Source organism: Halichoerus grypus, chromosome 3 (assembly GCF_964656455.1).
Source record: "Halichoerus grypus chromosome 3, mHalGry1.hap1.1, whole genome shotgun sequence".
NCBI classification, from domain to species: Eukaryota; Metazoa; Chordata; class Mammalia; order Carnivora; family Phocidae; genus Halichoerus; species Halichoerus grypus.
The window spans coordinates 131447346-131460925 of record NC_135714.1 but is presented as its reverse complement, the minus strand read 5'-3'; the positions used below and the strand labels follow the sequence as shown (position 1 = coordinate 131460925).

At 47.3% G+C, this 13580-nt stretch overlaps 1 protein-coding gene across 3 annotated transcripts in view; it reads left to right on the top strand.

Moving 5' to 3' along the window:
* The window catches only part of RNF175 (ring finger protein 175), an 86790-nt gene extending 75410 nt beyond the window's left edge, over positions 1-11380 (top strand). Inside the window, exon 8 of one of the 3 annotated variants that reach the window (XM_078069338.1) lies at positions 11173-11380. In XM_078069338.1, the coding sequence (XP_077925464.1) occupies positions 11173-11286 (114 nt within the window). In that variant the 3' untranslated portion in view covers positions 11287-11380. The remainder of the gene's footprint in view (positions 1-11172) is intronic. The other 2 variants (XM_036078636.2, XM_078069334.1) reach the window with 2 other exon arrangements.
* Positions 11381-13580: the final 2200 nt, after the last annotated feature.

The window sequence follows — 13580 nt, the reverse complement described above, 5'->3', positions numbered from 1 at the left end:
CCATCCACATGCCAGTTCCTCTCAAATTTAAGTCTCCTGCCCAGACATCTCATCCAAGCCTAGGTGAGACATCTGTCTACTTGGCTGTCTCAGAACATATCCACTCAACATATCCACAGCTCAGCTCATAATTATTTCTTGTCGAGGCTGGTCCTTTTCCGGCGGTCTTTATGTTAACATGTGGTGCCCACCATTCATCCAGATGCACCTGCTACAGGACTTAGTCCTACCGATTTTACCTCGAATCCACCCAACTCCTGTTATTCCCACGACCATGACCCAGCTGCCTTACTCTAAAACAACCTCCAGATCTACTTCACCTTCTCTGTATCCCTTCGTTCACACTGCATCTAGCAGCTCTGTTTAATGAAAATAGAATGGGAGCCGCATATGCAAGCTACACGTGTCATTTCAAATTTTCAAGTAGCTCCATTTTCAAAAGGTAACAAGAAACAGGTAAAATTGATTTTAATTACATTTTATTTCACCCCAAATATTATCATTCCAACATGGAATCAATCTGTTAAAATGAATGAGACATTTTACATTCTTGTTTTCATACTAAGTCTATGAAACCCAGTGCATATTTTACATTTGCTGTAAATCCCAACTAATACCAACAACATTTCAAGTGTTCAAGAGCCATGAGTAGCCAGTAGCTACCGTTATTGGACAGTACAGATCTAGAATGATCTTTCTGCAGCGCAAAATCTGATCATTTCACACTACCCCTGTATTGAAAATTCTTCTGTGACTTCTGGATTGTCCTTGGGATGAGGATCCTAATCCAGGTGGACCACACGGCCCTGCGGGGTCTGTGGAATGACTTCTGCTTAAACTCCTGGTCTCTGTCTCTTCTCCCCCTCACCATCGGTGTGCCAGCCACATTGGTCTTTCAGGTTTTCAGACACACAGAGTTTCCACCCTGCACACATCCCTTGCATAGCCCTTTTGTGAAAGCTGTCCTTTACCACACGCCCTTCACCATCACTGTCCACTCCCCCAGCACCAACCCCACCTGCCGTAGACACTCTCACTTCTGGTCTCGACTCACCCTCGTGTCCCTACTCTAAAGCCTAGATATGTGTCCCTATCCTTCGTAGCATTTATCTCCCTTTCTAACTACCCACCCACTTGTATGATTAATGTCTAACTCTCTCACCAGGATGTGAAAAGGAATTCGTTTTTATTTAGTTCTTCATTGCATCCTCGATGGTTACCCAGTAACTTGCATATAATAGGCATTTGATAAAAACTTTTGAATAAGTAAATGAGCAAATCAAGATAATCAGGAAATAAGGAACTATAAATTGGGGTACAGAAGTCAGGGAACACTATCAAGTTTGGCAAGTCGAATCCAAAGTGGGGATGGAGGAGGCGAAGGAAATTACTCCTGCTGAGACTCTGTCTTGTGCCAAGACCTCTGCTCATTGTTCTGTGTGTGTTCGTTTAAACCTATAGCGAGTCTATGAGGCGGGTATCCCCTCATTTTAAATTCAAGGAGGCTCAGAAGGGCTCAGGAACCTGCTAAGTAACACAATTGGGATTAGAACCACCATCTGTCTGATTTCAGAGCCCACATGATTTCACTAGATCTCCATAGACAGCTTCCCCTGCTTCATCATCTCGCTACACGTATTCAATGAGAATGTTAGTAAACACTCAAATACTAGAAAACTGAATTTTTGATGGGATGTGTGTCTGTGTGCCCATTTTGTTGCAAGATTTCTTTACACAAACGTGGCCCAAATGCACTGCACAGTTCAAGGATGATTGCCACACGGGAGAATCATGAGCGGGACAAACGCTGCCTACAAGGATGTCATTACTCTTGTAAGTCCCGGAAGAAAGTTAAACGATAATTGAATGTTGGCTTGAGTACGGGACACTGAAATCCCCGTTGATTTTCTGTCCTGTTTAAGTGAGGTCATGTATCCAATGCGCTAACAGAATGCTTGGCCTACAGAAAGAGATCAATAATTACCAGCTATTATTACCATCATTATCATGGCAGCTTTTCACTTCCTTTCCTACCGAAATATACAGGTTCTTAAAAATATGCGACGCCGGGTCCAAAAGACTCCCTCCGAGTCGCTGCCATAAATCAGCTTCTGGAGTGACTCGGGGCAGCCACCAACTATGGCCCATGCAGCGCACATCCAAAGCTGACTGGACTGATTTGCAGGGCTCCGCACATCCCGTTGTGCCCCCACCTCCACAGCATGATGGGATTATGGAGACGGGGCCTGTTGAGGGCCCGTGCTGTGTCTCTTCCACGTGTTAGCTTTAAGATCCAGCAGTTTTCACATGTGTTAACTGGGGGGATGATGCTTACCCAGAATCCAGCACCCAGGACCTGGTAAACACTCAGTGTTAGCTGTCCTTTTTAGGAAAGGCCGTAGGATTTAAACTACGGGAACTTCATCCTCTCTAGTTTGCTCTAGGTTCGGCCAGTCAAATCAAATTGTTGACAGAGCAGGATGTAAATAATGAGGACATCTGTCCTGGGGGAAAAGCATATCCTATAGTCACTTCTGGCTCCCGTCACCTTTGATTTCCTGATTCAAGGGGCTCCTACCCCTACACCCCCAGAACCTGTTGGGCTTTGTGACGGCATCACCAGGTCAGGAGGAAACAGCAGGAATGTGAGCCTGCTATGGGTACAGTGGGGTCGAGTCCTACCTTAACTGTTCATCTGTCAAACGGTCCAGAGAGCCTAGTGGAAAGTTAGGATGCCATAGCTCTTGTCTGTTGTGAGAAAAAATATTTCAGAGTGATTTTAAAATATTTCTGACAACATGAAGATAGAACAGGAAGGCAGTGTGGTGCAGTGGTTACCAACAGAGACGGTGAGCCCTGTTGCTGACTGCACCATCTCACCCGAGTCCTGTCCCTGCTAAGTGAATGTCATAGAGTCATGGAAATCAGGCAAGGCCCCAGGCAGGACGCACGCAGGGCCGGCATCCGTAAATGTGAGACATGGGTTGTTTGGTAAGTAGAGCCAAATGAATAAATGTGTTTGTTTTATGGAAAATCAATGGGAGAAACACCGCTGTCTGTCAATATCAGGGCACAAACATTAGGCAAAAGTAGGTAACGATGGGGGAATGAGAAGAGAAAGGGGGATTGTAGGTCGGTTGACTGATGAACTTTTAGACATGAAATCACACAGCTTCAAAGCTGTGTTGACAAAGAATAAAAATTTGGAGAGAAAATTAAACGACGTGAATGGGTGTGGACTTCTGGGTAGATTTTTCCCCCCACTCTTTCCTAAAAAGCATTTGTTTTTGATCTTAAGAGAATTGCGAGGGAAATTATCAGATAAACAACTACTGTTCAAATGATCGGGCCCCAAAACTGTCTAGTCTCTGGCCCACCGAGGCATAAAGCCCAGCAGGTGAGAACACACCTTATCCAGTGTAGACTGAGTGTAAAATCACTAACGCTCCCCATCACTTTACTCTCAAAAAGGCAGACATTATCAAGCAAGAATTGTTCCTGAGGGACCCGGAAGGGACAAACTGGCCAACAATTCTCTGTGGAAATTGTGCTGTGAACAGCATTCATTTGGATTAATAAGCCCCTTTGATAAAAGGCACATACACCAAGAAATGTAATTACTACTGGGCTTTCCGACTTTGATGTGACTATTGTCTCCTTCTTGTCAACGGGATGAGCTCAGTTTCCCTCAGAAGGTAAGGGTGTTGCTGGACTGAGTAGAGGTGCTGTTCTGAGGCAGACCGCATTGCCTCAGGCAGGCTCAGCTGGGACAGAAAAAGGAAAGTATTTGGGAAGAAGGGGAATCCCTCCGAAGTAGAGACTCGAGTCCAGGAAACACGAGGGGACAGAAAAAGGAGGTGGGGAGGAACCCACTTCATGAAACCTACACTGTGGAGGCATTTTGCCTCTTCGTCCAGAGAGGGCTACAGGCCTAGTCTGCGGGCCCAGCGGTGACTTATCGTTACTCCCTCTCACAGGAGAGAGTCATGGGACTTGGCTTTGGGAAGGAAAGGGGCATTGCTCTCTTTTCCAAGAATGAGGGACAGCTCTGCCAGGACAGTTCTCCCTGGTGCTCGCAGAAACACTAGAAGAGTTGTTCTGTTTCCAACCCCAGAAACTTGCACAACTGGGTCCCCACCAGCTATGCCAGGAACCGGGCCGGGTGACTCTGTTCGGCTCCCCGCTGTCCAATGAGCGGTTGCCTTATTTGCTCTTGCATAATATGTGCCACAGAAATTTCAGTTTTAGGAAATGAAAGTGACTGTGGAGAACCCAGACTTCCTTTAGGATGGAAACTGTCCCTTGCCTGGCGAAAGGCAGGGTTTGCAGAGGGAGGGTAGGAAGAGGCAACTATCAAGCACCTACTGGGTGCCCGGGGGACTCTTTCAGTCACCACATGTTTATTCAGCATGTCTTCTTGTCAGGCACGGTGCTAGCTGTAGGGGGACCAGCACAGAAGACGTGGTCCCTGCCCTCAAGAAGCTCACAGTCGTGGGGAAGAGACAAATCGAGCAAGTAGTTCCAAGAGGGACAACCTGAACCTGAGCGACAGGACCCAGGAGGCACAAGTCTCTTAACATCCCTATGAAGGAATTATGACCCCATTTTGCAGATGGGCAGCCTGAGGCTCATAGACATTACAGAAGCATCGTCAGGATTTGAACCACCGACATTTAATTCCACAGCCCATGTTCTTTCTATGGCTGAATTTAGGATCCGCCATTTGCAGGTCACCAGGGTGACAGCCTGAAAACAATTTACTCTTTTACAAGACGTTCATACCCTCAAAGGGTGAAGAGCTGCACAAATGGATCTATTTACTGAGAGTATTAGAAGGGGAAGCCACAGGAAATGGGGGTGGGTGGGTGGCCCCGAGTGTGTCATTCAGTGTTTCAGGGCCTCGGGTTCTTGGGAATGTCACCTCTTTAAGGGGCTGTTAAAAGTTTAAATTAGGGGAGGGCCACCTGGGTGGCTCAGTCGGTTAAGCGTCTGCCTTCGGCTCAGGTCATGATCCCGGGGTCCTGGGATCGAGCCCCGCATCGGGCTTCCTGCTCAGCGTGGAGTCTGCTTCTCCCTCTCTTTGCCCCCCACCCACTACTCATGTGCTCTCTCTCTCTCTCTCAAATAAGTAAATAAAATCTTTAAAAAGAAAAGGTTAAATTAGATGGTAGATGTGAAAAGTAGTCTGTAAACTCAAACCACTGTTCTCATGCTTATTACTATTACTACTTTTCAGCTTGGAAGACAGAGCCCCTCCCTTGGGAGCAAAGGGCAGGGGTGCTTGCTGCCCAGTTTGAACGATTTGAGTTCCCTAGTGGCAAGCTTCCTCGCCCATCTCACAAGCCACTGTGTGCAGAGGTCACCTGGCCGCCTTCACGTTGCCCTGTGGGAATCTGGGCTCGGTGAACTGTGCAGAAAGCTGCCCCCCAGCAGCTGTCCTGCCGTCAGTCAGGGAGAAGCGGCCCTTTGCCTCTGGCCCGGTGGCCACGTGTGTTCTGCCAGCATCCATGGAAATGAGACCGGCTAGTTTGCACTGAGGGGAAAATCTCCAGTACTTCGTTGTTCTTCACAGTGCTATCTTCATCTCCTGTTGCTGAGTTCACGGATGGCCACGAACTCAGGGGCTTAAAACAACACAGGTTTTCTTTAAAAAAAAAAAAAAAAAGATTTTATTTATTTATTTGACAGAGAGAGACACAGCGAGAGCAGGAACACAAGCAGGGGCAGTGTGAGAGGGAGAAGCAGGCTTCCCGCGGAGCAGGGAGCCCGATGCGGGGCTCCATCCCAGGACCCTGGGGTCATGACCTGAGCCGAAGGCAGATGCTTAACCAACTGAGCCACCCAGACTCTCCTATAGGTTTTCTATCTTACAGAGTGCTGGAGGGCAGACACTCCAAATGGGTTTCCTTGTGCTAAAAACAAGGAGTCTGCAGGGCTGCAACCCTTGAGGCTCTAGGGGAAAATCTGTTCCCTTGCCTTCTCTGCCTTCTAGAGGCCACCAGCATTCCGTGGCTTGTGCCTCTCTCCTCCATCTTCTTGTCGCTCCAGCTCTCCTCTTACTTATAAGGACACTGGTGTCTACATTGGGCCTCCCCAGATAATCCAGAATAATCTCCCCATCTCAAAACCAGCTGATTAGCACCCTTAATTCTACCAGCAACCTTAATTCCTCTTGCCCCAGTAGCATACCATGTTCACAGGTTCCAGGGATGAGGATGAGGACATCTTTGGGGGACCATTATTCTACCACAAGCTGTACTGAAAGGACACACAGAAGTTTGAAAGTTGACAGAGGGAAACCACTTCACAATAGAACATATACCACAAAACATCCACCTATTTGATTTCTGGCTGCCTCTTCATCACTCAGAAGAATTTTAACTATCACTATATAATAAATATAGTATGTTTATGAAGTTGCCTATGTGAGAAATGGCGCTTTGCCAAATTGAGGCCCGTCCTCATGACTTTCATTTTGAGGTTCATCTTTAAAACCACCAGATTCCACTAAGTGACTTCACATACATTATATAGCCCAAATTGTAAGTCAGACCGTTCCAGACATGTTCAGCGAAAATACTGATAGCCAGTTTCTCATGACACAATTAAGACCAATGGAAATTTTGTTTTATTGATATGGATTAAGAAACACTTATTTTACATGATCCTATTTTTTGCTTTAGCATAAAGTTAATTCTACCATGGATCAAATCCTATCAGCTTGGTGCCTAATGAGACTTGGAATTCAACAATAATCCTATGACAAAGTTTAACTGCTATAGCCATTCCAATACATGTGATATGTATACGTAATGCATTTACTATGTGTGCATCTTTTATGTAATGCATTTATTATGGGCAACTATCTCTCTTTTAAGTTAAGCAAAACAAAGTTCTTTCTCATTTTTTCATTCATCCAGTAAATATTTATTGAGTGCCCACTATGTGCTAAGCAATGATGCTGAAGAAATACAAGTGAACAAAACAAAACTCTGCCCTCGTGAAGCTTAATTCTTTCAGGTAGAGGGGGAGACCACCATGGCAGGAATGGCTTCACTGGGTCCTCTGCTCGGGCTCTCACCCAGATGAAATCCGGGTGCTGACTGGGCCTCTCATCACAGGCTAAGCTGGGAAGAAATTCACTTCCAAGCTCCCCTCATGGTTTTGGCCAAATTCATTTCCTCAAGTTTGGGGGTTAAGGTTTCAGTTTCTTGCTTGGGGTCATTGTTGGCTCCTAGACGAGGCCACCTGCAGTTTCTTGCCACTTGGGCTTCTCCAACATGACCCCTTACTTTATGACAGCTTTCCTTTTCAAAGACAGCAAAAGAGAGAGAGTTTGCTAGAAAGACGGAATCTTATACAAAGTAACATAATTATGGGAGTCACATCCCATCACCTTCACCATATTCTATTGGTTACAAGTAAGTCACGGGTCCCCCTACACTTGACAGGAGGATATTATATAAAGGCATAAGCACCAGGATTTAGGGATCATGGGGACCACTTTAGGGTCTACCTGCCACATTCTAGGACCCAGGATGAGTCCAAGGGACCAGCTGTTGTGCATAAGGGAAACTCTAGAACGTGGCCTCACCCAACCACAGTCTGACCACACGTCCAGAAGGCAGAGAGGTGGAAATACTTGGTGAGTAGCACTGATGACCTCTACAAACAAATAAGTAAATATACAATATGTTGAGTAATATTAAATGCTTAAGTACTTTATTTTATGTATTTGTTTATATTTATATTTTATTTATTTATAAATATATTTACCTATAAATAAATAAAATAGTGTAAAGGGGAAAGGGCTGATGGCATATGTGAATGTATATCGGTCCACACAGGTTATGCTGCTCTAACAAACATACGGACTCCACTGTGGGTCCCGGTAAGTCTCCAGGGAAATTTGCTCTAGGCAGTTACTCGATAATTCAGGCTACATCCTCCTGTGATCAAACCATCTGGAACATGTGGTCTGCTCTCTTGAAACAGCAGAGGATAAACATTGGTATTATACATTGGCTCTTAAATGCTTTAACCCAGGAGTGACACGCGTGATTGTTGCGAAAATTCACTGTCCAAAGTAATAATGGGCAAGGAAGTAGAATCTCTGTGTGGGCATGATCAGGAAAGACCTCTCTAATAAGGTGATACTTGGATAGACACCTAAAGGGAGGGAAGGAGTGTCACGTGCCTATCCAGGGAATGAGTGTTTCAGGTGGAGAAGAGTCAGTGCAAAGTTGTGGAGGCTGGTGCATTCTCGGTGTATCTGAGAAATGGCTGGAATAAAGTAAGAAAGACAGGGTAGGAGAGAGATGAGGTGATGGGCAGTCAGATCATGTAGAGTCTTGGGTGCTATGGCACTTAAGCATCATGGGAAGCCATGAGTAGGTACTGAGTGGAAGTGTGACATCGTCTGGCATACTGACAGGACCATTCCTGGTTGCTCTGTTCAGAAAACACTATCTCGATAGTTTATCTTTCAAACAAAAAGCCCCTGTACCTATAATCCAGCATTGGTGAGCTGGAGCATACCGTGCTCTCTTAAACCTTGGCTCTCCCAGAAGTACCTCTGAGATTGGATCTTTGCACTATTTTATTTTTTCTTTCAGAATGTATTAATTCTATATTTCACTTTGAATAATTATTGGACAGAAGTCGCCTTTCCAGTCATTCTTAGAGATCTGATCCCACTTGCAAATGGATACTTTTCAATGATGTGCTTTTTATGATCCCATCAACTTCTGATATTCTGCAGAAAACAGAGAGAGTAGGTATTTGGTTTTCTCCTTCTGAATCCCAGACTGAAAGGGAAGCCTCTATTTGAGCATGCTATTATGCAGCAGAAGGAAAGAGTAAAAGACGAGGGACCATGCAGGGCCTATTAGAGCTTCTCTTGGAAATTGGCACATTGTCACCTTTGCCCACCTTCCAGGGCCGAAACAAGACATTAGGCCAAGCCTGATGATGGGGCAAGGAATCACAGAGAGGTGCTGTGCACCACAGGGGAGATAGTGGGTGGGATCTACCCTGTGTCCAACTGAAATCAGTCTGATCTGAGACGTCCTTAGGGGTCATCAGCATAGAGTGAAGGTTGCAGCTGAGTGTGGAGTTCTCTAGGGAGGGAGAGAAGGCCCAGGGCCCAGTCTTGTCATTCACTCACAGGGGAATAGCGAGGCCAGGAGAGGAGTTAGGAAACGAGGAGTAATGGGGAGCAGAAGAGAACTTCCAGTGGGAGAATTCATAGTAGGAGAGGTTCAAAAAGGAGGGCTGGTCTGGAGGGTCAGATCTCATGGAGAAGTGGAGGATCCACTGCCTTGATGAGAGATGCCAGATCCCACTGGGGATATCTTAGAGTCGCTGACTTCCTGGTTCAGGTCACCAGGATATGGCAATGTGAACAGCAAAGACATAGCTACAACTCAGGGGCGCCTGGGTGACTCGGTTGAGCGTCCGACTGTTGATTTTGGCTCAGGTCATGATCTCAGGGTTGTGGGGTTGAGCCCCTCATCGGGCTCCCCACTCAGTTGAGAGTCTGCTTCTCTCTCTCTCCCTCTCCCTTTGCCCCTCCCCCCACTCTCACACACACACACACACACTCTCTCTCTCTCTCTCTCAAATAAATAAATATGGGTCATCTGTGTGGCTCAGTCGGTTAAGCATCCAACTCTTGGTTTGGCTCAGGTCATGACCTCAGGGTGGTGGAATCAAGCCCAGCGTCGGGTTTCCCACTCAGTGGGGAATCTGCTTCCCTCTCTCACCCTCTGTCCCTCCCCCGGACCACATGCACACGCTCTCTTGCTCGCGTGCGCATGCTCTCTCTCTCTAAAATAAATAAAATCTTAAAAAAATAAATAAATAAATCTTAAAAAAAAGATAGCTACAGCTCAGCTTCCATCTTCTGCTGCTATGGCCTTTCTCAGACACTTTCCACTCTGCTGTGTACAGGTAGATGTCCTGTCATTCAGGCATTGAACTTTCATGAAGTGCCTTCCGTGGGCCGAGTACTGGACTGAGCATTTTGGTGGGGGAGGGAGAGAGGTGTAGTTCAGGAAGGGACACAAGTTATCAGTAGCTATGCCCAAAGCAGAGGCCCAGTGGGAAAGATGTCTAAGGGAGCAAGGAGCCTTGCCCTGCGCCCAAGGTCCTGCTCAGCGGCTGAAGACTGGCATGAACCAGCCTAGGCCTCTCCCAGCTCGAAGATTCCCTGATTGCCCCTGTGTGTTAGGCCAGCTTCTCTCACAGGAATGACTGGAGAAGAACAAAAGGAAACAGAGCAGCAGTATATAAACATCTGATTTTAGCAACAAGGTGGGGTTATGACTCAGTTTATTCTCTTAGCTACAAAAGACACAGCAGAGTCTTACCCAGCTGACTCAAGGCTGTTGGCTCACTTGGGTTTCATGCCACATTAAAGAGCCTGCTGGCCATGTTTTCCCTTTATAATGCCCAACTATCCCAGTTGCCACAGGACTATTTTAGCTTTATGTCCTGGGCCACTGGGTTGGCTGATCACCTGCCATCATCCCTTCTAGTGAATTCTGCAATGAACTGCAAGGAACTGGTGTGGCAAAAACATGGATTTCAGTTAGCACCATGTGTGTGCTATATGACTTCCAAGCTATGTGATCTTAGAGGAGTTACTCATTATTTTAAAATGCAGATAATATTTGCCTCATGGGTTTGTTATAAAGTTCTCACCTCCCTTTGCTCCATGTCACTGGTCTCCGCTTTCGCACTTCCTGTTCCCTCTGTCCGGAAGGCATATTCTCAGATGGGCTCTTTCTTGTCATTCAGGTCTCTGCCTACCTGTTACCTCTTCCCAAGGTCTTCCCTGACCCCTCACTCAGGAGGACCTCTCCCAATGCTCCAGGGGGCTCTTTGTCTTGTCCCCATCTGATTTCCTTCCTAGTGCTGAACACGATCTGGAATTGCCTTGTTTATTTATGACCAAGGGTGGCAGCCTTCTAAAATGGCTTTCCCAGATCCCCATTTGCTGATATTCATCCCTCCCCCTGAGTGTGGGCAGGACCTAGGGACTTACTTCTACCAAATGGAATATGGCAAAGTGACGGGATGTCACTTCTGAGCTTATGTTCTAAAAGAGCGTAATTTCTCTCCCTCTCCCGCTCTCTCTCTCTCTCTCTCTCCTTGCTTGCTCTGATGAAGCTGCCCGAATGGACAGGTGGATGTGGCCAAACACTGAGGCAGCCTGTAGCCAACAACCAGCAAGAAAGCACACCAATGAGCCTGGAAGCAAGTTCTCCCTCAGTGGAGCCTTAACATGACTGCAATCCCAGCCAACACCCTGATGGCGGCCTCGTGAGAAACCCCGAGGCAGAAGTCCCAAGCTAAGCCACAGAAACTGTGTGGTAATAAATGTTGTCATTTGAAATCACTGAATTCTGGGGTGATTTGTTATGCACCGATAAATAAATAATTAATATGCAGATATATTGTTTATTTCCTCCTCTGGAGTGTTCGCACCATGGCAGAAGGGACCATGCCTATCTTGTTCACTTTGGTATGCCAGAGCAAAACACATAATCTGGCACATGAGAGATGCTCGATTTTATTGAGTGAGCAGAGCATGAGGTCACAGGCTACCTACAGAGCATGCCAGGACCAATGAAATAAAAATTTGTTGAATAAATGAGTGATGCTGCGACTAATTGTGAGGGGCTAGGAAAAGAGAGAGACGCTGGGCTGACTTATCTTGAACTATCGAGTGCGTAGGCCCCTACTGTGGGCTCAGATGTTGAATGAATAAGTTCCTCAATGAACAAACGGAGGGAGGGGTTTGGTTTAGCGACAGACTGGAAGTGGTAGGCCTGGTGTTGACACGAGGAGCGTAAAATGCCAGCACGATGTCTAATAGGCACTCAGAAATAAGTCTAGCTTTTCACAGAATATGAAGAGAGAAAAACAGAATAGTGTATATATCCCATTTTTTAAAACACACAGACACACACGCGCATACACACACGCGCGCGTGCATACACATACACGTGCATACACACACGTGCACATACACACACGCGCGCGTGCATACACATACACGCGCATACACACACGTGCACATACACACACGCGTGCATACACATACACGCGCATACACACACGTGCGCATACACACACACACGTGCACACACACAGTTTGGAAGGAAACATACCAAAATGTTAAGTGCTTCTTGATGGGTGGTAGGATTATAATGATTTTCTTTTTTTTCCTTTTGGTTATTCATATTTTCTACAGAAAGAACAAACAATAACGGTATTTCTGCTTAAAAAGCAGGGAAATGATGAATTTAAAAGTCAGTCTTATGTAAGCCACTGAAGATACAGGGGTGAAGGTGATAAGCCAGTGAGGAGAGGAGAGAGGTCAGTGGGTGCGGAGGGCATCATCCCTCGTCATTGCCAAAGCAAAATTTCTGGTTGGGTCGGAGCGCAGACATCTGGTCTTGGCTGTCATGTACGGCCACCTTCCACGCTGCCAGGCTCACTCTGGCCCATCCTGACAGCCAGTTTTCTCGGGAACATTTCTCCACCTGCCCTCAAGTCCCTTTCCTGCCCCCACAGCGGCCTAGCCGTAGTTCTTCCCACCCCCGCCCGTGGCCTGCCTCCTGCTGGCGGCCAGCTTCCGCAGCCCCTGGAGGCGGCCTCCACTCAACAGCTCCAGCGACGCCCCAGCGCCGTTCCCAGCGTCCCCCTGGGCGCAGCCGGCGTGAGAAACCGTGGCCTTCGCCACCGCTCCCGCCTTCCTCTCAGCCCCCCGCAGAACTTGATTAGACTTTCACTTCCCATCAGGAAGCCAGCATTTTACCGCAGTGTAACTACAACCTGTTTTTCAAGATTCTGCTTCGAATTAATCCAGCAATGATCCCTTTCATGGCTGCCAAGGTTTGGGGCATTCGAGTTACTATGGCAAACGGTTTGTTTGTTTGAGTAGCTATTCAGTAGTTGACATGCGTTTGCGCCCATTACTAACATTTATGTTTTTCTGAAATAAAAGCAAGGTAGGGAGCACACACCGTGTTTTGGAGCCAGCTTAGGCTCCTGGGCAGGCCCATGATCCCCATTAGCTAAGGGGGGCCTGAGCTCCCCGGTATATGGAAGCCTGGAGGGGTGAGTGCTGGGTACCACAGGGACTCAGCGCTGGATTTTGAGCAACTCCCAAGGATTAGCCCAAACGGCAGGGCCCCAAGTCAGACCACGACTGGCACCGCAGGTCTTTTCCCCAGAAGGAGACCCAGGCCCTGTTGCCCACCCTGGGGTTTTGACACCAACATTTCTCCAGTTAGGAGAGAACTAAAGAAACCATCCCCAAGTCTGTATCCTGTTGGTTCAACATCAACGGTGTTTAGCAATATCCGGCGCCCCGCTTTCGGACACACGGAAGTCCTTATGCGCCGCCCCCACCCGAGTGCGACCACGTGACCAGCTCTCACCAACGGGCTGTGAGAAGCGGCGTTCGGTGAGTCGGGGCTGCGTCGTCCCAGCGCTTCCTTCCGGGGTGGAGACGGCGGAGCGGCCGGAGTGGCTGAGGCGCACGAGAGGGCCTCGGAACCTGTTTGGGG